At 40.3% G+C, this 22001-nt stretch overlaps 2 protein-coding genes across 4 annotated transcripts; both read right to left on the bottom strand.

Annotated features, from left to right (window-relative positions):
- Positions 1–209: 209 nt before the first annotated feature.
- Positions 210–2907, bottom strand: hspa1b (heat shock protein family A (Hsp70) member 1B). Its single transcript, XM_085259696.1, has 2 exons — positions 2773–2907; positions 210–2252 (listed from the first exon to the last, which is right to left on the bottom strand). Exon 2 carries the CDS (start codon positions 2232–2234, stop codon positions 315–317), a length of 1920 nt encoding a protein of 639 aa, XP_085115822.1. The 5' UTR covers positions 2235–2252; positions 2773–2907; the 3' UTR covers positions 210–314.
- A 295-nt stretch (positions 2908–3202) lies between these two features.
- On the bottom strand, positions 3203–20166 carry ahcyl1 (adenosylhomocysteinase-like 1). 3 transcript variants are annotated; one of them, XM_085259305.1, is made up of 17 exons: positions 19577–20163; positions 11663–11777; positions 11248–11391; positions 10468–10568; positions 10256–10358; positions 9901–9995; positions 9695–9801; positions 8235–8351; positions 8071–8134; positions 7885–7973; positions 7673–7743; positions 7279–7373; positions 5305–5403; positions 5094–5162; positions 4860–4938; positions 4546–4666; positions 3203–4434 (listed from the first exon to the last, which is right to left on the bottom strand). In XM_085259305.1, the coding sequence occupies exons 1-17, from the start codon at positions 19766–19768 to the stop codon at positions 4428–4430; spliced, it is 1668 nt and encodes a 555-aa protein (XP_085115431.1). In that variant the 5' UTR covers positions 19769–20163; the 3' UTR covers positions 3203–4427. The 3 variants fall into 3 exon arrangements, with proteins under 3 accessions (XP_085115431.1, XP_085115433.1, XP_085115432.1); XM_085259307.1 differs by lacking the exon at positions 19577–20163 and adding an exon at positions 14057–14173; XM_085259306.1 differs by lacking the exon at positions 3203–4434 and having other exon boundaries at positions 4542–4666; positions 19577–20166.
- Positions 20167–22001: the final 1835 nt, after the last annotated feature.

The following is a 22001-nucleotide window of genomic DNA, read 5'->3' on the forward strand; positions in this document are numbered from 1 at the left end:
CCAAATTCATCAAAGTCTGAATTTTCTATCATAAACTCTTGGTACTCTCATTGGTACATGGTTTTAAAGAGAGGCCATTCTCAAAATTATAAACACTTTTGATCATGTGCATCAGTTAAAAAGGTTAGCACTTGTTTCTTTTTTATTATTCTTTTATTCCATGTTCAAAAAAATATTTATCACAAACAATAATGAAGAGAGATGTGCTTTTATAGAATTTATTGTAGAAAAGGAAACAACATTGAAATCATTTATTTTTACTAAACCGCAGTCATAAATTTTCCCATGAGTGTGATATGCTGAGGTGAATAGCTTTAGTCCACTTCTTCAATAGTAGGGCCCTGGGAGGTTCCTCCTGCCTGGCCGCCGCAGCTTCCTGATGGTGTTGCTCCCTGGTACAACTTTGTCACAACTGGTCTGCACACCTTCTCGAGTTCATTCTGCTGGTGCTCATACTCATCTTTCTCTGCAAGCTGGTTGTTCTCCAGCCAGGAAATCGTCTGGTTGCACTTGTCAATGACCATCTTTTTATCCTCTTCGCTAATTTTACCTTTCAGACTCTCATCCTCAACACTGCTCTTCATCTGGTAGGCATAGGACTCCAGCGTGTTCTTTGCTGCAACCTTGTCTCTCTGAATGTCATCATCATCCTTGTACTTCTCAGCATCCTGCACCATCCGCTCGATCTCTTCTTTGCTGAGGCGGCCCTTGTCATTGGTGATGGTGATTTTGTTTTCTTTGCCGGTGCTTTTGTCCACGGCGGATACATTTAGAATGCCGTTGGCATCAATGTCAAATGTTACCTCTATCTGTGGAACACCTCGGGGAGCTGGAGGGATACCTGTGAGGTCAAATTTGCCCAGAAGGTTGTTGCATTTGGTCATGGCTCTCTCGCCTTCAAATACCTGAATCAATACACCTGGCTGGTTATCTGAGTATGTGGAGAAGATCTGAGTCTGCTTTGTGGGGATTGTGGTGTTTCGCTTTATCAGAGGTGTCATAACACCGCCTGCGGTTTCAATGCCCAGAGACAGGGGAGCGACATCCAGCAGCAGCAGATCTTGGACATTCTCTGAGGTGTCGCCCATGAGGATGGCTGCTTGGACTGCTGCACCGTAGGCTACAGCTTCATCTGGGTTAATGCTCTTGTTCAGGTCTTTGCCATTAAAGAAGTCCTGTAAGAGCTTCTGGATTTTGGGAATTCTTGTGGAGCCACCAACCAGGACAATTTCATGAATCCTGGATTTATCCAGCTTGGCATCCTGCAGGGCTTTCTCAACTGGGCCAAGTGTTCCCCTGAAAAGATCTGAGTTGAGCTCCTCAAAACGTGCCCTTGTGATGGAGGTGTAAAAATCAATTCCCTCAAAGAGAGAGTCGATCTCAATGCTTGCCTGAGTGCTGGAGGATAAGGTCCTCTTTGCCCTCTCACAAGCTGTACGCAATCTCCTCACTGCTCTCTTATTCTGGCTAATGTCCTTCTTATGTTTTCTTTTAAATTCCTCTACAAAGTGCTTGACCATTTGGTTGTCAAAGTCCTCCCCACCAAGGTGTGTGTCTCCTGAAGTGGCTTTGACCTCAAAGATGCCAGCTTCAATGGTCAGAATAGACACATCAAAGGTGCCTCCGCCAAGATCAAAGATCAGCACATTGCGTTCTCCTGTTTTGCCTTTATCCAGGCCATATGCAATGGCTGCTGCTGTGGGCTCATTAATGATCCTCAGAACATTTAGTCCAGAGATCACCCCAGCATCCTTGGTAGCTTGTCTCTGGGAGTCGTTGAAATAAGCTGGCACTGTGATGACTGCGTTTGACACCCTTTGTCCCAGGTAGGCCTCAGCTATCTCCTTCATTTTAACCAGGACCATGGAGGAAATTTCCTCAGGATAGAATGCCTTGGTCTCCCCTTTGTATTCCACCTGGACTTTGGGCTTTCCATTATCGTCAATCACCTTGAAAGGCCAGAGCTTCATGTCGGACTGTACGACTGGGTCATTAAACTTTCTTCCAATCAGCCGTTTGGCATCAAAGATTGTGTTATTGGGGTTCATTGCAACTTGGTTCTTGGCAGCATCTCCAATAAGCCTTTCTGTGTCGGTAAAAGCCACATAGCTTGGAGTGGTTCTATTGCCCTGATCGTTGGCAATGATCTCAACTTTGCCATGCTGGAAAACCCCAACACAAGAATAGGTGGTGCCCAGATCAATGCCAATGGATACTCCCTTTGGTGCAGACATTTCGCCGGTTCCTAGTACCTAGACAGATTTAGAAGACATTGCATTTAAATGGATAAAGTCTTGTTTTTGATAGTTTTCAGTATTAATAATATGTTTATTCCAATGATACTAACATAAAGTTTGAGCACTTGTCACACCCAAATCAGGGAGCTGCACTTAGAATTAAGAGCACACTGTCTGTGTAGTCGTTAAAGCTAATTGCTAGGTAGTAGTTTTACAGTGGTGAGGGCTAGAATTCACAAGACCAGTGAATCTAAATGCTTCACTTAAAAAAAATAAGCGAACTATAGATCGGTATCTGGTTATTCATATGTAGCCTTATTTTAATATTTAAATAAATAAACATTCAGACTAGGACTTAGAGACTATCCTTCATAAGTAAAGACTTAATATCAAGTATAACTGTTACACTGTTGCACATAACTGTTAAAGTTCTGGGTTTTTTTAGGAAATGAGTGAATTAGAGTAAGACACCCACACAAAGAAGTCCTCACTGTCTCTACAGTTGAAACTTTATCCAATCAGTGTTGCTACTTACTTTCAGTGGTGCGCTCTCTGGTGCTCAGAAGTTCAGAAGGATATCCTGGGGATGTTTCCTTCGTGTCAGCTTTTGCCTCTGTTTCTTCTGGAGTTCATACCTAGACTGGCTGGGGCTCCTTGCTTATATAGTTACAACCAGGTTTCCAGAATGCTCCCGCCCCCTCCTCCTCAATGACTGAAGTGTTAATATTAGAAACTAATGCAGCTGGCTCGGTGCTCGAGGGCCGGTGAATATTCCAGAGTGAGACGGCAATCTGACCCTCAGCCAGCAGGGCCGACTCAGAGGGATACAATGTGGAGAATGTGGCAGTAAGGCACATTTAGGAATTGTGATGTGTTATGTTGAAGTGTGAGCACCCATGAATGTCAGTTTTATCCCCAAAATATTTACCTACTGAGCCAGGGACTCACAAAAGGCCTCTCCTTCATTTTCTGTTCTCAGTTTGTCATGGTAAAAAGACTCGCTTTATTGCTGATTTAATGCAATCGTTTACATAGATAGTATACACTTATGTCATTTTGATCACATGAAATATTAAAGTGATCTTGTTGGATCAAATTAAGACGACTACAATCATATGCCTGACATAAAGTCTAATATATATATATATATTTTGCCAACACACAGCTCATACATTATAGTTATACTTACAACCAGAAGCAGTGGAAGGAAGACAGTTAATGTACTTCTAATAAATGCAGTTTTACAAAAAGGAATGGTTCATATAATTAAGCTCAGCGCTAGTATTATGTTGTTATAAATCATTTAAAAGGCACATTCATATCATGGCCTCAAAGGTACTATCCAGTCAGAAAAACTCTTCAGTGAGGCGTCTGGAATTAAAGTGAGCAAATGGAAACTTGGGATGAAATGAGGGAAGATAAAGCAGTCAAAAAGTGTTTTACCAGCTCTCTGTAAATCTTCTCCAACTGCCTTTTTAGGAAAGACATCAGCTGCTCCACACCCAGACATAAAACAACATCTTAATCTGTCATTAGCAAAACGACATTACTTGATCACAAGACGTGAATAAACAAGACTTCATCATTTTGTTTATGTAACAGGCAACAGTTCATCATCATCACTGCTATAATAAAGGATGACTGGATGTTACCTTTTAGGGCATGTATGCAGATACCATTGAAACAGATTATTTGACGTATATATAAAAACAAACATTTCTAAAATAATCTAAGTTGTAACACAGAGTTTGTTTTGGCTCAGCCTAAACTCTGGCTCATGGAATGTACCTGGCAAATCTTAATGTCACGGTAGACAAAATCGAAAAGGTATCCTCTGTTTCATTCTTACGGCCATCATTTGGCACTGTGCGTAAATGGGGTAAACAAATCAGCAACTCTGTGATCTAGTAACATAATCTGAAGCAACTAAATACGTGCACATACATCATAGCATGCAAGTAGGCTTTTGTTTAAACACCTGACAAGACGTGTAAAATGTTAGTTGGTTATATGTTTTCTACATGCCTTAACTCGTCCTTTTTTATCATTTAACTCTACTTCTGAGGTGCTTTTAATAAGTTACATTCAGCATAAGTAAAATAATTCCTCCATTCTGTAGCTATTTAGAAAATAAAATAGATATCTCTGTTTGTTGCAGGGTAACTGTGCGTTGAGGATCGGGCATTCTCATTAATACCTGTAGAGAAAAAAACAAAACAAAAAGAGAGTTTAATTAAATACCAGTTTAAAAAGTGAAAATATGGACTGGTGCGTGATAATAGAAGCAGAAAAAGGCAGGAGCACCTACCGGTAATAATTAGGTTTGAAAGGGCCATTCTTGTTGAGGCCCATGTATTTGGCCTGCTCGTCAGTCAGCTCTGTCAGGTGGGCATCAAAGTTGGGTAGGTGCAAACTGGCCACATACTCGTCTGGGGGAAAGAGACAAAATGTGTGTGATGTGATCTTTTTAGTGAAGCCACAGGGTGGCAACAATGAGCAGCCTTTCAGAGAAACAGTAAAAACTAATTAGACTTCACAACTATTGTGATCCACACTTGCATACTGCTTTTCATTTCTATACCAAAGTAGCACAGTTTCAGTTTAAACAAGGCTGATTCTTACCCATTTTCTTTGGAAGGAGATACACATCCTGTTTGTAACGTCCTTCTGGAGCATTAAACAACTCAATCAGTGCCAGGGCCTACAAAACACAGAGCACACAGTGTTTACATGACTCACAATCTAGGAAACTATGTGCCTGCAGACTGCAGGTAGTTTAGTAAGAAGGGACACTGTTATTTACTCGCCCAAGAAGTTACTGACACTGGCTCTAAAGGAAGAGTAGAAATTACTAACCTGAGTTGTTGCAGTGATAGACAACACAAATGTCGGCACTGTGGAGCAGCTCAGATTTAAGAGGCGACCCTGGAAAAAAAAAAATACAAGATGTCTGACAAAACTGTTTAGTGCTGAACAAACTCCTGTTTCAACCTAGTTATGAGCGATACAAACACAAATTTTTGAGAATTTAAAAGACAGTTTTGTGAAGACTATTGAGGAAAGCTACCTCTGCCAGCAGGACGACCCTCTTTCCATCAGGCCAGATGATGTGGTCGACCTGAGAGCGAACCCTCTCCCAGGTCAGCTCGGGGCTGCGCAGGCTTGCCTGAGGACAAAAGACGTAAACACCATTGTGCGAACATTTCCATGTGGCTATGTTAGCATGTAAACAAAGAATAGTGGAACTCCTTGAATTAGAAACTTCTTCCAATGAATTCACAAAAATTGAGAAGTACAGCCAAGTCCATAAGCATTCATACAATCACACAATTTTTCTAGTTTTACCTCTGTGCACCTCTACACTCTGCATCACAGCAGATCTTAAAACTAAAAAGAGAGAATCAAGATGTGAACAAGGTGGAGGCTTTAAGCTTTAATTTAAGAGATTTAACAAAAGTATTACACTAACTGTTTAGGAAATTGCAGCCATTTTTATACACAGTCGCCCATTTTCAGAGGATCAAAAGGACTTGGAGTACTGGTTGACAAGCAATTTCGTGGTCATGTGAGGACTGTTCCCTTTTTATTAGTGTTGAACTTCTATTGGTTAACTTTTCATGCTCTTGACTCGAGCTCGTTGCAGAAGGTGAAAGCTGAAAAAATTAAACAAAGGCATCAGAGAAAGAGCAAATATTTCAGCAGTCACCAAATCAACAGTCTCAATGAATGCACTGGCCACCTCAGTGACAGCAAAAGGCCTGAGAGATTACAGAAAACAACTAACCAAGTGAACATCACTCTCAAGGAGGTAGCTGTGTTATTGTCAAAATCTACAATCAAGAAACACCTTTATGAATGTAAATACAGTGTTCACAACAAGGTGCAAACCACTAGTGACACTCGAGAATGAGGAAGTCCAGATTAGACTTTGCCAGAAAACATCTAAAAAAAGCCTGCACGGTTCTGGAAAAACATCTTTGGGTGTATGAAACCTAGATGAACTCGTACCGGAATGATGGGAAAAGAAAAGTCTGAAGAAGGAGAGAAAAAGTTCATAATTCCAAAACATACCATACTAACCTTCGAACATGGTGGCAACAGTGTTATGGGATGGGTATGCATGGCTGCCTGCCAGTGGAACTGGGTCACTAATGTTTGTTGTTGTGATTGATAGAAGTAGCAGGATTAATTGTATACAGGGATATACTTTCTGCTCAGATTCAGCCAAATGTTGCAAAACTGATCGAGCAAATGGATAATGTCCCAAAGAATGCTGCAAAAACCACCAAAGAGTTTCTCAATTTAAAGAAATGGGAAATTCTTCAATGGCCAAGTCACTCACCAGCAGAGCCAGTTTTGTGTTCAGTTACTGAATACAAAACCTAAGAGTGACCCACAAACAAGCAGCAACTTGAATGTGGCTGCAGTAAAGGCCTAGCAGAGCATGTCAAATGAGAAACACACACATTTGGTGATGTTAATGTGTTCTAGACTTCAGGCTGTCATTGACTCCAAAGGATTTGAATCCAAGTATTTAAAAAATCATTATATTTACATTTTTTCAGTGTGTCAGATTATTTTTGAGCCTCTGAAAATGTTGACGTATTTGAAAGAATAGTTTTTATACATTTCCTGCGTGTGATGGTGAACAGAGGCGAAACTACAAAAACTGTGTCATAGTCAAACTTGCAATCTTTACTGTATGTTTTGGATCAAAGGGGCACACAGAGATGTTACTTATGGATGTTTAAATTGAGATATTCAAGCCACAGGAAATTCAATGAGGAAAAACAAATTAAGTCACTTTTGATCATTTTCAAATTTCATTTTTGACTGAAAATTTAACAACACAGAGAACAGGATGTTTTTTTGTTTACAGACTCCTTTCTGTGTTTTACTTGTCATTTAGTGCCTGAATTTTCACACCTTAACCTTTCACTTTCACTTATTTAGGCTCCCCTACTGTTTATTCTAAGTGACCGTGCTTAAGAAGCTTTTAAAATCCATTGGGTATTTGTGGGGTTATTTGTTTGAAGTTTACCACATCAATCTCAGTATTGGAGTGTCCCATATTGCAGACGATGCAGCCATTCTTCATTCGGTCAAGCTGTTCTCTGGTGACGACATTCTTGTTGCCTGTATTTGAAGAAAAACACACGTAAGGTGTTGTTAACAGAGTCACCGAAGAGAGAATAAGCCAACGAAGATCAAATTTAAACTTGTGCTGCTGCTATAGCGGTGGAGTTACAGCTATATCTGTACTGGTGTTCATATTGCTGTCAACACACAAAACCAAAGAGCATCTGAGCATTTTGACTTTAAAAAATTTGGTTTTCACCCAAAGCCCTTAACTGTAATATTTAAAAAGACACATGCTGAAAATGTTGTGATTATCAAAGCAGAAGTAATGGATGTTACAGCATGGGGTACAGTACCAGTGCAAGTTATCACCACGTCCATCTGCCGAATGACCTCGCTCAGCTTGACCACTCGGAAACCGTCCATGCTGTGTGAACACGCATATTATAGAAGACCAGATTAGAAAAAAAAGAAAGAAAGAAAGGAAAAATCCACTGATAATATTCACTTGTTTGTAGCTTGCAATGCACAGGTGAGCAATGCTAAATAGTGAGAGTCAGTGAGTCACCATGCTTGCAGGGCACAGATGGGGTCAATCTCTGTGATGCACACAATGGCTCCGAGAGCTTTGAGAGCAGTGCAGCAGCCTTTCCCCACCTAAAGAGCACAAGACAGTGCACTAAAAAGATCTGCTGGACTTGTTAAAGTCATTCCATCTAAAGGTAAAAAAAAAATTAATAAAAGAATGATTCACCTCTCCATACCCACACACAACCACTTGTTTGCCTCCAAACATAATATCCGTAGTCCTCTTCAAGCTGGCAAAGACAACCAAAGCGACACATCATTGTGACCATATTGCTCCAAATACAACAAAACCTCATAACAGCAACTTTCTTGGTGATTAATTTTCCTCACCCATCGAGGATAGATTCACGGCAGCAGTAAAGGTTGTCGAATTTCTGCTTGGTAACCGAGTCGTTCACGTTCATGGCGGGCACACACAGCTTGCCAGCCTTAGACAGCTGGTACAGTCTGAAAGGACACATGGGGAAAACATGTTCAGGCATATATGCTGGCCGAACACACGTGAATCTTTCCACACAAACGTGGATGCAATTCTGTGTGACCTTACACTTGGCAGAATATCTGGCTAATGAAGTCCACTGAGAGCTTTGCATATACCGTAGAGTTGCTGTGCCCAGCATTTGAGCTTTGCCATGCTTTTCAAATATTCTCCCATCATCTAATCACAGCTGATCAGTAAAACTAACAGAAATGTATGCATTCTCCTGTCATTTTAAACCATTTGCTACACAAAAACTAACATTATATTTGAGCACATAAAACTCCAATAAGCAAAACTAAACAGAAAATAATTTTAAAGCAGTGCTGGTGATTTTTATTTGTCCTTACCTATGACCAAAAAATTAGTCTGTGCATAAAAAAACCTGAATATGACTTATATAATGGCCTTTGATACAGGTCCAATTTCTGTTGACAAAGCCATTCATTCAAAGTCATTCATCATGAAATGTATTCACTGAGAGCTTAAATTGCTTCTAGTGCATCTCTATCTCCAAAAAAATAAAATAAGGAAATACCAATAAAAAAAAAAAGGATTAAAAGCAGCTTAGTTAAAAAAAAGTAAAACGCAGAGGGCATGACTATGTTGTATAGTTTCTAGATTTATTTTAAACTCTAAAGTAGAGTCGTGTTCAAGACATAGGTACCAAACACACTCCACTAAAAGTCAAATCCGTGTGTGAAAAGCACTGCTGCAAATTATTTGTATTTGTTGGCTGCTACGTGCTGAACAGTACATCCCAGTTATGTTCAGGTAATTAGATCCTGTAGCTGCCACTGTAGTGCTAATAGCAGTATAGTTAGTTTGTTTAGCATATATTTTGATCATTTTAAAAATGTTTTACACAACTGATATAAAATTCTAATTAGAAAAAATTTTAAATTTTAAAAAAATATCCATTAATGATAATTTAAGTTCTAACCAGTGCACTTGTCACAGCACAATGATTTGTCCTTTATCTTTTAATTTATTAAGTATTTACATTAGTTTGACTTTTATATTTTGTTGTCAGTATATACAGTACTGAATCTGCAAAGAGCTGATGAGTATTAAATGGCTCAAAAACACTGCGACAAGCTTAATTATTTATAATTCATAATAAGCTGCCATACGCACATGTCTATGCTGTAAAGAATATACAGCCTGGGTCTTACTGACATATTTTATAATGAAACCAATGTGAACCAAAAAGAATTACCAGACAGAAATTGCAGTTCAAAATACAAAAAGGCACGTGCTGCAGATAAAATGTAAACTCCACTAAAGCTCTAGATTTGCGACCTCATCTGACCTGTGAACACCAGTGACACTCTCCTCCACAATGCCCCTGGCTTTTTTAAAGACGCTGGGATACTTCTTGTAAACCCAGTGGGTTAAGTCTCCACCATCATCCAGGATCTATGGGGGGGAAAAAGTCAACATGGAAGATGTGCACACAGAAAAGAGCGAGAGATTAAGACAGGCATTACATTCATCACATGACTATCCAGGTAATACCATATTGGCCTGCCAGCCTTCAGTGTTGACACAGCGATCAATACACCACCAGAAGTCGTCCTCTGATTCACCCTTCCATGCAAACACAGGTACCCCTGCAGGAAACAAAGCACACATAATTACAGGCAAAGACAGCATGAGCCACAGCTACATTAGTGCACATTACACAGTGAAAGGAGAGGTGCAAAGTGCTCTTAAGTTTTAAGCTTTCTTTGGGTTCATCTAACCTTATGAGCAATAAAGCAAAGAAAAATACTTTATTTTATGTTAGATAGTACATAGTTATTTGGAATTACATATTTTTTGTTCCACCCTATTGTTAATAGGCCTCTTCTTGCTTCTTTATTATACTTACCCGTCTCTGCAAGAGCAGCAGCCACCTCATTTTGAGTGGAGTAAATGTTACAAGCAGTCCAGCGACACTGGGCCCCAAGTGCTACCAGAGTTTCAATCAGGACCTGAGAAGGACCAATGAAATATGAAGATAAAGAAAAAAGTAACAGACATAAGAAGAGAAAAAGATGTCACATTAAAGGGACCGCTGATGAGTAGGATGAGCGGACGTACTGCTGTCTGAGCAGTGATATGGGTACAGCCTACTATCTTCGCCCCAGCCAGTGGCTTCTCCCCCTGGGCTCTCTTCCTCAAGGAGATCAGGGCAGACATGTCTGTGGACGAACAGATCAAGCAGCAGTTAATGGTACCTGAGAGGACACAAAGGCCAGGTTTTGTTTTGGGCGAGATAAGAAGGAAAGACCTTTTCGAATTCAAAAACAAACGATACCTAGAAGGCGGATGTGCAGTACATGGCTGTAAAATGGGTACTAACTGAACAACAACGTTAGCAACAGCTGTTGCAACCCAGGTTTTAAGGCTGAACAACACTTGCCAGGCGCTTACGCCTACTTATCTCTCACATGGATAATGTAAACAGGCAGAAAGGCAGACAAGAACAGAGAAACAGCAAAAGAAACCACACCATTGTGTTTTGAATTGTGAAGAAAAGATCAAATGAAATATCATCATGTTCCAAATAACACCAGCTTTGGGTCATAAACCACAGACACCAGGTAATCTATATTTTAAATTAATAAAAGATGACGAACAATGAAGGAATACATATAGTGTGTAACAGTGTAGTTACATAACTACCCTATTACACACCTGCATCACGATAAAAATCAATATGTGGCCATCTTTTAAATTTAAACTACATCATCCTGTTTGAAAAAAGGATTTCATAAGAAAACTTTAACCTGTTATGATCAAAGTACAGACAATCATAGGTAAAAATCTTTCATCTTTGAAATGTCCACAATGCGCCAGTGAGGTCTGATGCATACATACCTTGTTCTGCAATTTCAATTTCTCGGCGCCCAAATTCAGCTTGTTTGATGTTCTTCACACAGAAGTCGCTGCTGCCGTGGGTGTTGACCTGGGCTTTGTCCCGGGGAGAAGTTTCATCATCGGAGCTGTCAGTGTAGGATGCAGCTTACAAATAGAGAACACAATAGGTCACTTTTGTGGTAAAGCACACAAAAGAGCCAGTTGTGAAATTTATGCTTTCAATGCATTGTGTAAAAGCTGGAGCTACAGTGTGTATTTTTGTGATGTATATGAATAGCTTTTCCAGGTGGACATGCAAACATAACTCACTCAAAGAACTGTTAAGTGAACTTCAAAAACATACAAAAAATGTTTTGTTTTGTTTTATGTATGACTGAAGTAATTGCTCAGTTTTCAGCAATGAAAGTGAAAGTACCTGAGCTGTAGCTGTCTGTGGAGGACTGCGAGATGGACCGTGACAGCGAGCGGCGCCCTGCCTTGGTCGGATACTTGCTGAATTCCTGTTTGTCCTCTGCATTCGCAAACTGAATCTACAGAGAGCCAAGGAAAATGCCACACAGTGTAAACATCAAAAAACAAAACAATCCATTTATTTAGCGATTTGATATTTGAAATCTTCTATCTCTATGGATTTATCGGACGTCAATGGGACAAGTGGAGGTCAATAGGACAAGGTATCATCGTGTTTCACATCTTAAAAGTGATGACACTATACCTTACACCGTACCTTCACACTTCATTAGTTTATGTTTGCATTCATTGTCCTGTTTCTGTTATTATCCCTTCTAAAGATAAATCAGCTTGTTACAGGAAATCACAGGTGGATCAAGAACAAGGGTGCTGATGCTTATTTTTAGATGGTCCCTTGTGATTTATGTTTTGTTCAAATGCATGCGCTTCAGTTATTGTTGGTTGTGATTCATCGTGTCAATCCAAGCCTTCAAAGGGCCCAAGATGAAAGATCTGGAAAAAGATAAATTGGATCACCAAACAGCTAGTGTGGCTATTTTCTAGCCAGGCATTTGATTAAAGTCTAAACTGTTGAATCTCTAAACCAAAGCACTGGAGAACTGATTTTAACTGGTCATAGAACGGTAAATAGAGGACTGTATGAAAGACACAGTTTAGGCCAACATCACAGGCAGCTCAGTTACTCAGTGCTTATATTATAGGTAATATTTCTGGTACCTTTTTGTTTTGTTGAATTTTGTAACCTAATGATGACAGAAAAACAACTACTGCAAGTTTAGCAAGCTTGGTAAGTATGACCATTATCTTCCATGGAAGGACCAACAAAAGCAATGTTACCTAAACATTACTATGTACTATCACTGTCTGCCTTTCCAATAATTTCTACCCGTGTCTTTGTGTAAAGTCTGTGACCTCATCCATGATATTGTGCCACGTGTCTTCCTCACAACACTGTTTAACATCACAACATTGTATAATGTCATAAAAGCATGCCTAGTGTCCACGCACAAAATACTTTTTTCCATGAAAAATGTTACAAGAAAATTGTTCACTTGACCATGTCCAAAGTTCATGACACCTATTCAAAGGTATTCTTATTTCTTGAGCTTTTTAATTCTTCGTAGTCTTCATGGTCATGCAGTCGAGGAGTGAGGATTTCAGAAGGATAGATCTTTACACAACTCTACCATAAACATTTACTATGAGTCAGTGATAAATTGTGGCAATGCACAGAATTCCCTCTGTCTCCTATTTAAATCTTCGTATCATGTGTTTGGACTGCAAACTCAAGTGCAGACTGACAGAGTTGACACAACACACAGATGAAGAATCCGGGAACACATGTATCCCAGATTAACAAGAGTGAGTCGGATCACACTCGAGTATGTGTGTGTACACTGCACATACATCAACCTGTAGCTATGTCCTTCAGGTAGAGCGTACTCTTAACAATTATGAAGAGTAATAACGCATTACTGGAACAAAATCAAATTAACAGATTTTCTTTATACATACAAATTTAGTTCTGATAGAACGTTTTACGGGTGGATGCAACAGCTACACATGACTTCACATCAACAAAATCCCCCAAAAAGCTGAGGCTGATTGAATGGGCTAGCATCAGCATAATGCACAATCACTAGGGAAAACACCCCAACATAACCATAACTTTAATTCTCTGCTTTTATCCTAATTACAATGATCTTCATTAACTTAAAATGTGTGGTCAAAACTAACCTTATTTACTCAGCATTTTAACCCACAACGCCTCTTTCCATGAGCAGTGACACCTGGGCTTCAGAAACCTACCGTGTCGGTATAAAGAAACTCAAGAAGCCTGTGAGACAGGCTAAGCTCAGGAGAGCTCTGCATGTCTCTGTTTTCACAACTGTGAGTGTGCTCCATCTCATATGTTCGCAAAATATGTCAACATGAGTACTTTTATGTTTACTTTGCATCACTTTGCAGCCTTGAGGATTCAACAGACATTTCACACAGTCTCTTGAGCTTTACTGAATTGTTCTTTCTCAATATTCAGACCAAAATCAAGAGGCTAATCGAATTAATGATGAATTACTCAGCGTTGGTGAAGACAGCATTATGTTTCCACTACGCCTACACGGGGAACCTGTGTGAATAACCTTGGTGTTTACTAGGAAAAATTGCGCTACTCCCTGCAGGTAAACTGAAATTTATGTTTCAAGGGGAAAAAAAAGTTTCTGTTAACTGCAGGAAGAAGACAAAAACCTGCGACTGCCAAAAAATACTAAGGCTCCTGTGTGTTTGAGCTATCTAGTATCTAGAAGAAGTTCTCAGTGATACATTAGCAGCAACTCACCCTTTCTCTCCCATGCCCATGCCCATGCTTGTGTGCCATTGTTTCTTCCGTTTTCCAGCCTATCTGCCTGTTGCTGTGTGTCCTCTGTGCAGTAGTACTAGGTGTCCCTGATGCTATTATCCCAGAACACTCCCAGGCAGAGCCAGGGGGAGGTTCCCACCTATTATCATGATTTCTAATGGCCAACCTGGAGAGAGAATGAGAGAGAGAGAAAGACCTAAAGAGAAAGGGAGGGTTTATTCCAACCAAGCTTCTCTTTCTCTTTAGTCTCTCCAGTTATGCCCTTGAAAACTTAACGCTAAAATCTGCAGGTTGTATGTTATGGTGAGTTTTTAATTGCTGAGGCAGCACATGCAAAAAGATTCAGGTATATATGTAGGTTGCGCACGAACGAGAACCGTTTCAAAATCACGTGCACACAAAGTAATAAACAAATTTGCCTCAGCTCTTATTTTACACCTATGCGCCTGATTTGCACAACTAAGGTAAACAGAGATTGACAGAAGGAATTAAACTCTGTTTCCATTAGCCTTCTGCTGCATCAATACGTGTCCCATGCAGTCCCTAAAGCTAAAAATACCCTTTCTCTCCTAGATAGCAGGCCAGGTCAAAGACTTAAGCTGTGGAGTGTGACTTTCAGTCAGTGTTGTAAGGGCTCAATGTAGGCCTGACATAAGGCGACGCTAGCTACTTAGTCAGACACAGCTAGTGCTCTAAATCACTGCCCTGCGGAAAAGGCATACAGTCTTATCCACATCACCTGATCTTTGTATACAGACTACTCACAGTGATTAAAACAGGTTCAAAGACATGTGGCCTGCAATATTTATATAAGTAAAAATGGTGCAGTGACACACTCAAAGGAGTGAAGTCCAGTTGCAGTTTTCAAATCAGGGTACTTCGTTTGGTGCGCAAAGGCACCTGTTTAGATCAACACATGCATGACCGATTACAGTGTTGTGAAAAAAATACAACTCTACTAATCCTTTCTCCAAGACTATCCAACCTTTACATAAGTAAAGAGCATAAGTCCTAAAGCAGTTCAGAATCCTAATCTTACTGTCAAGTTGTTTTTCCCCTGGATTATCTTACTGCACTGTTTATTAAGAAATCCAAACTCCTGATAACAAATACTGTAATTAAACTGTACCTGTACTGTACTTAGTGAATGCCAAGGGCAAAACCTAGAACATAGAAAATGGTAAAACTACTGAATGTGCTTTATTTTTAACCTCATGATGACTTTTCCTTCACTGGAAATGACTGTAAGTTTACACATGTAACACAGAATGTACCTGGTACATTTTATCTTTACATTTTTTCAAAGCACACTCATGTCTGTGTCTTTAGAGATGAATGTGAATGTCTCTGTATCCGATTCTGGCAGCAGGGCAACCCAAATCATCCCTGCTTGAGCCCCTGCTTCACCTTTAACTTTACCCATTTTCTTTGCTGTGCTGTTTTACCACACTACATTTTCCAGTCTTCGTTACCACTTACCAGGAGCGGAAAAGTTATGTTTGACCTTCATGAATCTCTTCCATAATGTTGGCAGACACGCAGGATGAGATAGTGAAGCTAAGGTATCATCACATTTCAGATCCTACAAAGCAGCCCACAGGAATCAGATAAATATGATGATGCATGAACAGATTCACGGTGAGCAAGTCCCATTCCCAGGGGGCGTATTACATAACCATTAGATGGATTCAGAGAGAGAGGAGGCAGAGGATTGGTGTTCTCTGACTCATCTGCCCTCACGCTAACTCACTCGTTTTTAATTTGTAGCATTGACTTTGTTTACTCACGTCACCTTTCAATGTAGTAGTTCTGCTGAGTTCTAAGTCTTCTTTTCAATATGTCATTTATCGTGATTTCAATCAGTTTGACACTCTTTCCAGTCATTTACAGTAGTTTCTTTAATCATTCTTCTTTTTTTTTTAAGCAAACAGACTGCTCAGTTTGACACCGGGCTCTCACATTTATTCATAACACAGTGCTTTGTTTTCATAAGCACAGTTCACATTCCTACAATCCAATATGTTCTCATCAGGCACCCTGAGGCGGCTCACAGTCCACACATTATTGCATTCTGTGAGCTAGCAGCTTGAAATCTACGATGTTGAGAAAACAGGTGTTTTTATTATTCAGTTATTTATCAATTATTATAAACACACTTTGGTTAAACTTACTCAATTCACAAATCCAGCCACAAAGACAAGATGACAGGAATAACAAACATGCCTAGTGCAATTTTTCCACACTGCGTAATGATACATTGCTTGTAGCTTACTTATGAGTGAGTTTAAGGGCGAGAAAAACCTACTGTTCCTTTAACAAGGTAAGTCAGATGTTTCAGTCTGAACACTGTTTTTTGATGAGCCTTATAGAATTCTAATAAGTGGATCTTTAAGGCATCATACAAAAAAAGTAAGCTCAACCCTGATTACGTAATAAGACAGAACTCGAGACCACTTGTGGATTTGTGTTTTTGAGGTGGCATGAAGTAAGTTTACTCCTGAGTGCTGAAATACTCTTTGTTAAAACACATATGAGCCGATATTTTCATTTCATGCACCTGTTATGCACAAATATCTAATCAGCCAATCACATGGCAGCAAGTTAGTGAATTTAGGCAAATACATGTGGCTAATAATACATGCTAAAGTTCAAAACAATTCACATCGGTGATGTGGGGAGATTTCTTAGCACACTTTGAACACATCGTCTAAATGTCACAGACTGCCTGAGTAATGCTGCTGCTGCTGATGTCCATCCCATTTATAATACAGTGTAATCATCTTCTAATGGGTTCATCCATCAGTACAACACACCATTTCACAAAGCTCAAATCATCTCAAACTGGCTTCACAGTGAGTTCAGTGCACTCAAATGGGCTCCACAGTCACCAAATCTCAATCCAATAGAGCTCCTTTGGAATGTGGAACGGGGGAGATTCACATTATAGGTGTGCATTCAACAAATCTGCAGTAACTGTGTGATGCTATACATGATAAATATGAACTAGCACCTTGCTGAATCTATGCCAGACTTAAGATAGGTCTGAAGGCAAAGGGGTATCCAACCTGGTAGTAGCAAGGTATATCTAAATCTAATCAGGCTTAATATTAGGACCACTGACAGGTGAAGTAAATAACACTGATTATCTCTTCATCATGGCACCTGTTAGTGGGTGGAATATATCAGAGAGCTATTGAACATTTTGTCCTCAAAGTTTAGAAGCAGAAAAAAATGGAAAAGTGTAAGGATTTGAGTTTGACAAGGAACATTATGAAGGGTAAACAACCGTTTCAGAGCATCTCCAAAACTGCAGCTGTTGTGGGGTGTTCCCTGTCTGCAGTGTTCAGTATCTATCAAAACTGGTCCAAGGAAAGAAAAGTGGCAAAGCAGCGACAAGGTCATTGGAGGGCAAGGCTCAATGAGGCATGTGGGGGGTGAAGGCTGGCCTGTGTGTCCAATCCAACAGATGAACTACTGTAGCTCAAACTGATGAAGATTTTTCTGACAGAAAGGTGTCAGAGTACACAGAGCATTGCAGGTTGTTGTTTATAGGGCTGCATAGCTGCAGACCAGTCAGGGTGTCCATGCTGAACCCCTGTACCCCCAAATGCACCAACAATGGGCACATGAGCATCAGATGAATAATTTTCTATGTGGTATAATTTTCTTTCATACCACATGGATGGCAGGGTGCACTTATCTGGGGAACACCTGGCACCAGGATGCACTAGGGGAGGAGAGCAAACCAGCCCTACGCTGGCAATGTTCTGCTGGGAAACCTTGGGTCCTGCCATCCACATGGATGTTACCTTGAGATATACCACCGAAGCATTGTTGCAGATAATGTACACCCTTTCATGGAAACAGTATTCCCTGAAGGCCTCTTTCAGCAGGATAATGCACCCTGCCACAAATAGTTTGAGGACCACAACAATTTTGACATCTTGACTTGGCCTCCAAATTCCTCAGATCTCAATCCAATTGAGCATCTGTGGAATGTGCTGGACAAAAAAGGCTGATCCATGGAGGCCCCAACTCACATCTTACAGGACTTAAAGGATCTGCTGCTAATATCTTAGTGCCAGAGATCACAGCACACCTTCTAGGGGTCTAGTGGAGTCCATGTCTCAGTGGGTCAGCAGCAAAAGGGGGACCAATACAATATTCGGCAAGTGGCCGTAATGTTATGACTGATAAGTGTATATGCGAGTATTTAAAAGTGCAAAGCAGCTAACATTAGGTCATAACACAGATGTGTGAATCATAAAAATAGGTGTCAAACACAGGCAAAGTCACCCCCAAAGAACCATGGGTATTAGAAGTCAGAGGTCACCTTGAGGAACTGAAATATATCTGATATTACTAACACAGTTGCCAGACATTATAACTAAAAAGTTCCAGAGGGCTTAATCACCACTCTGTGACACAGTCTCATATGATCAGAAAAACTTCCCTGGTAGAAGAGTCTGCAGAGATTTGAGCAGGTTTGTTCTGAGAAACAGACAAAGAAGCCTCTAATCAGGAGTTCCATGATTATCCACTAGCCGGTACCAGATGCTGTGAAGAGCCACCTCATGTGGATTTTTGCTGTTTTCTCAGATTATATAACACGCAAGAAACTTAACATTCACAGGTTCTTCTCACAGGTGCACCCTGTGCTGCTTTTGCATGTTCATGATGCCTTTCCTCCAACTAACACTGATGATGTCCTCATTACCTGCACATGAGAACTAATTAAAGACAGATATAGAGCTCACTACACATTAATGTGATAAAAGTTTAGGTTCAGTTCCCATGTTATTACACATTTGCAAATCTCAAGGTTCTGTAACTGTAAACTACAGTTTATGGTGGATTTATTTTTTTTCCCCACAACACAAGGGTACACCTGATTAAATACCCCCTACTCAACTGGGGGACCCCACAGACTCAGTTGCGTTAGCCCTCACACAGTAGTTCTGCACTTTGCTGAGGTCTTAAATCAGAGGTTTAAGAGCTCAGCTTGGCTTTTAGTTGTTTCCTGCCTGCTGGCATAATGTTGACATTGTGCTTTAAACAGACGGGAAGGCAACTTGAAGACAGATTTTAACAATCATCTTGTCTTTAAAATTATATGTTCTTACCCCAGTAATAACACAGTAGAAGGTATTATTAGAGTAACACTACATATGAGACAGTTAGCAAAGCTTTCCTTAATAGCTGGCTTCTAAGATACATGAATATGGGTACTTTAAATGTTTAAGATTATTTTTGCACTTCCCACCTCACATTGGGATGGAGTGTCCATCATTCAAGAATGCATTAAAGCTCCAACAAAATTCCCAATGACAACTTTGGAGCAGACATTCACACTGCACCTTATTAACAATACATCAACACAGTACATTACATTGCCTACACTTGGACTTCACTGCAGCACGATGCGTACCAACGTGAAATCCCCTCCTTACTGTGTCTGTGCCCAATGGCAGTGACTGCTGGGAGCATCACGTTTCTTACCTTCTTGACGGATTTCAGTGTGGGGACTGCGGTGAACGCTGCGGAAGTCATTTCTCCAACGTTCATATTCACATCACTGCTGTTTTTGCTGACAGTCAACACGGAATATTTTTCCGCAACGTTTTCGGTCTCCTTGACATATTTCGTGCCCTGTTTAACCTCCGTCTTGCTGTCCACAACTGTGTCTGTCATTGCATCCGAGTGATATCGATACTGTTACTGGAGAGGAGAGGGGGGGGGGAACAAAAGCCGGTTCTGGATTGAGTTGAAACTAATACCCTTAGCTTCGCCTTCTTGCTCTCTTGGCTAAAGCTTCGTGGCTTAAAAATGACCGAACCGACGCTGAAGCACTACACCACGGAGCAAAGCTAACAAAGTAGCCCACTTCACTAGATATGACGCTTTTTTTCTCCCTTATCTACTTTCTAAAAGACTCGCACGGCCACTTGCTTCGGTCCTGCAGGTCTGCTGTCATCCACAGACGGCAACATCTCCCAAGGTGAGGGAGGGAGGGGGCGTTTTGTTGAGGCTGTCAGACAAACCAGTGGGCAGTGTGTAGGCGGTGATAAGCCAGTTAGCTCCAGTGGACAGGAAAGTGACTGCTGAATGTGTAACGGCTGAGGCCTCGCTACCCATAAGGAAATAAATTACATAATTTATTCGTCATTTGTGAGACTAAAATGTCAGATGTTCAGCACTGCAGTTTTTTTCTTTTGCTCTGTTTTTTATGCTTAGTGCTACACTTGACTGTTATACAGCCCCCTGTTAATCAGCGTAGCGCTCTTAACACAAGTCCCGCCCACTTTTTAATGATTGGCTGATCGGGGACCAGCGTCCGCAAGCTACAGCCCCTGATTGGCAGAGTTTGCTAATCGCGATGCTTTACCTGGGAGGTCCTGTTCAGGGAAAAGGGGAACTAAAGTCAACCTCCGGCTAAATGTACACGACTACGCATGACTACTTTGTTTCAGCTGCCTTACTGAATAAGATAATTAACTGAATTTAAAATTCTTTAAGACTGCAGCAGGACCAGAATTCTGTATTTGCAATTTCAAAGGTAATAAGATAATAAAGGCCTTATATATCCTATATTTCTGAAATTCTTTATATGGGTCAAGAGTTATTTTCACCAGCCTTCTCAGGTGGGATGAGTCTAGTCTCCCCAGCACATTCATCATATTAATGTGAAATGAGGGCAGCCAACCAGACAGGATGTTTTCTTTACCATCTCCTGTTTCGTATTATAAATGTTACGCAGGATCACAGACAGATGGCTAGCTCTGATGCCTTGCCCTGTTGCAGTTTCTCCAGCTGTCTCCTTACCTGGCCAGATGTCACAGTCAAGCAGAGGGTGTTAATCAAATATGGTGGAATCTGATCCATGGAGTTCAATTGGGGAAAAGAAGGGCAAATCACTAAGACAGAGCAGGTGTGGACTCCAGGATTTGTAGGTAGCAGCAGCTTAGTGTGAACTAAACCTGTTGAAAAAAAACGTTAAACTCGTTTGCTCTCTCCATTTGGCCCAGTTTGTCTTTCTGTCACCTTAAACCTAGTTATTTCCCCCATTCCACTCTACACATCACTGGTATTGTTCTGCTGGAGTGGGTTTCCAGTTTCTTTCTGTAGGTGTCCTTTCGTTCTTCCTTGACCCCAAGACCCAAAGGCTCTCTTTTGATTGCATTTCTATACAAGGTCTATATCAGCAGGTCTCTGTTGTCTCTAGTGGGCCAGTGTGCATCAATCAATCATAAAACCACTAGAATGTTGGCAGGTAGGTATTTGTAATACTGATCAAATGTGACCTTTAATTTAGTTATTTGGAGGCTACTGTTCACAGAGTAAGACTTACATAGACGTACAAAATGTACTCTCATCAACTTGTACAAACCCTACTTTGCTAGTCAGCATCAAACATCACTGTTACTCTGCATATTAATTAATTCCCCACTTTTTCCCCTCTTCCCTGATATTTTTATACTGTTCAAGGTGAAAAACCTGAACTTCATCCCCGTTTCAGAATATGTCACAATATAGTTTAAGTTCAACAAATGATTATCCACCACCACTTCTGACCCCCAATTACTAATATTATGACCTAAGTAGTAGTCACTCAATCAACAGTTAGAAACATCTTGAAAATCTGGTAGTTTTATTTTTGTTTTTTAATCAAAGAATCATATAATGAGATAACTCCTTACTCCTCCTCTTCCTGTGATAGCAAACTGAATATATTTTGTTTTGGAACTTTTGGCTACATAAAATATATTCACAAACAGCTTTTGCTTTGGGAAGCTGTGGGCTATTTTTTGATTGTTTCAAAACATGTTGGTTTTGAAACAAGCTTTACACCTATTCCCCATTTTTCTAGCAAAATATGAAAATGAGGGCTGGTTCAAGACTTTTGCACAATGCTGGACATCTCATT

This window comes from Mchenga conophoros, linkage group LG20, assembly GCF_057382185.1.
Source record: "Mchenga conophoros isolate Kocher_MC1m ecotype Shallow Benthic linkage group LG20, M_conophoros_male_GT1.1, whole genome shotgun sequence".
Lineage (NCBI taxonomy): Eukaryota > Metazoa > Chordata > Actinopteri > Cichliformes > Cichlidae > Mchenga > Mchenga conophoros.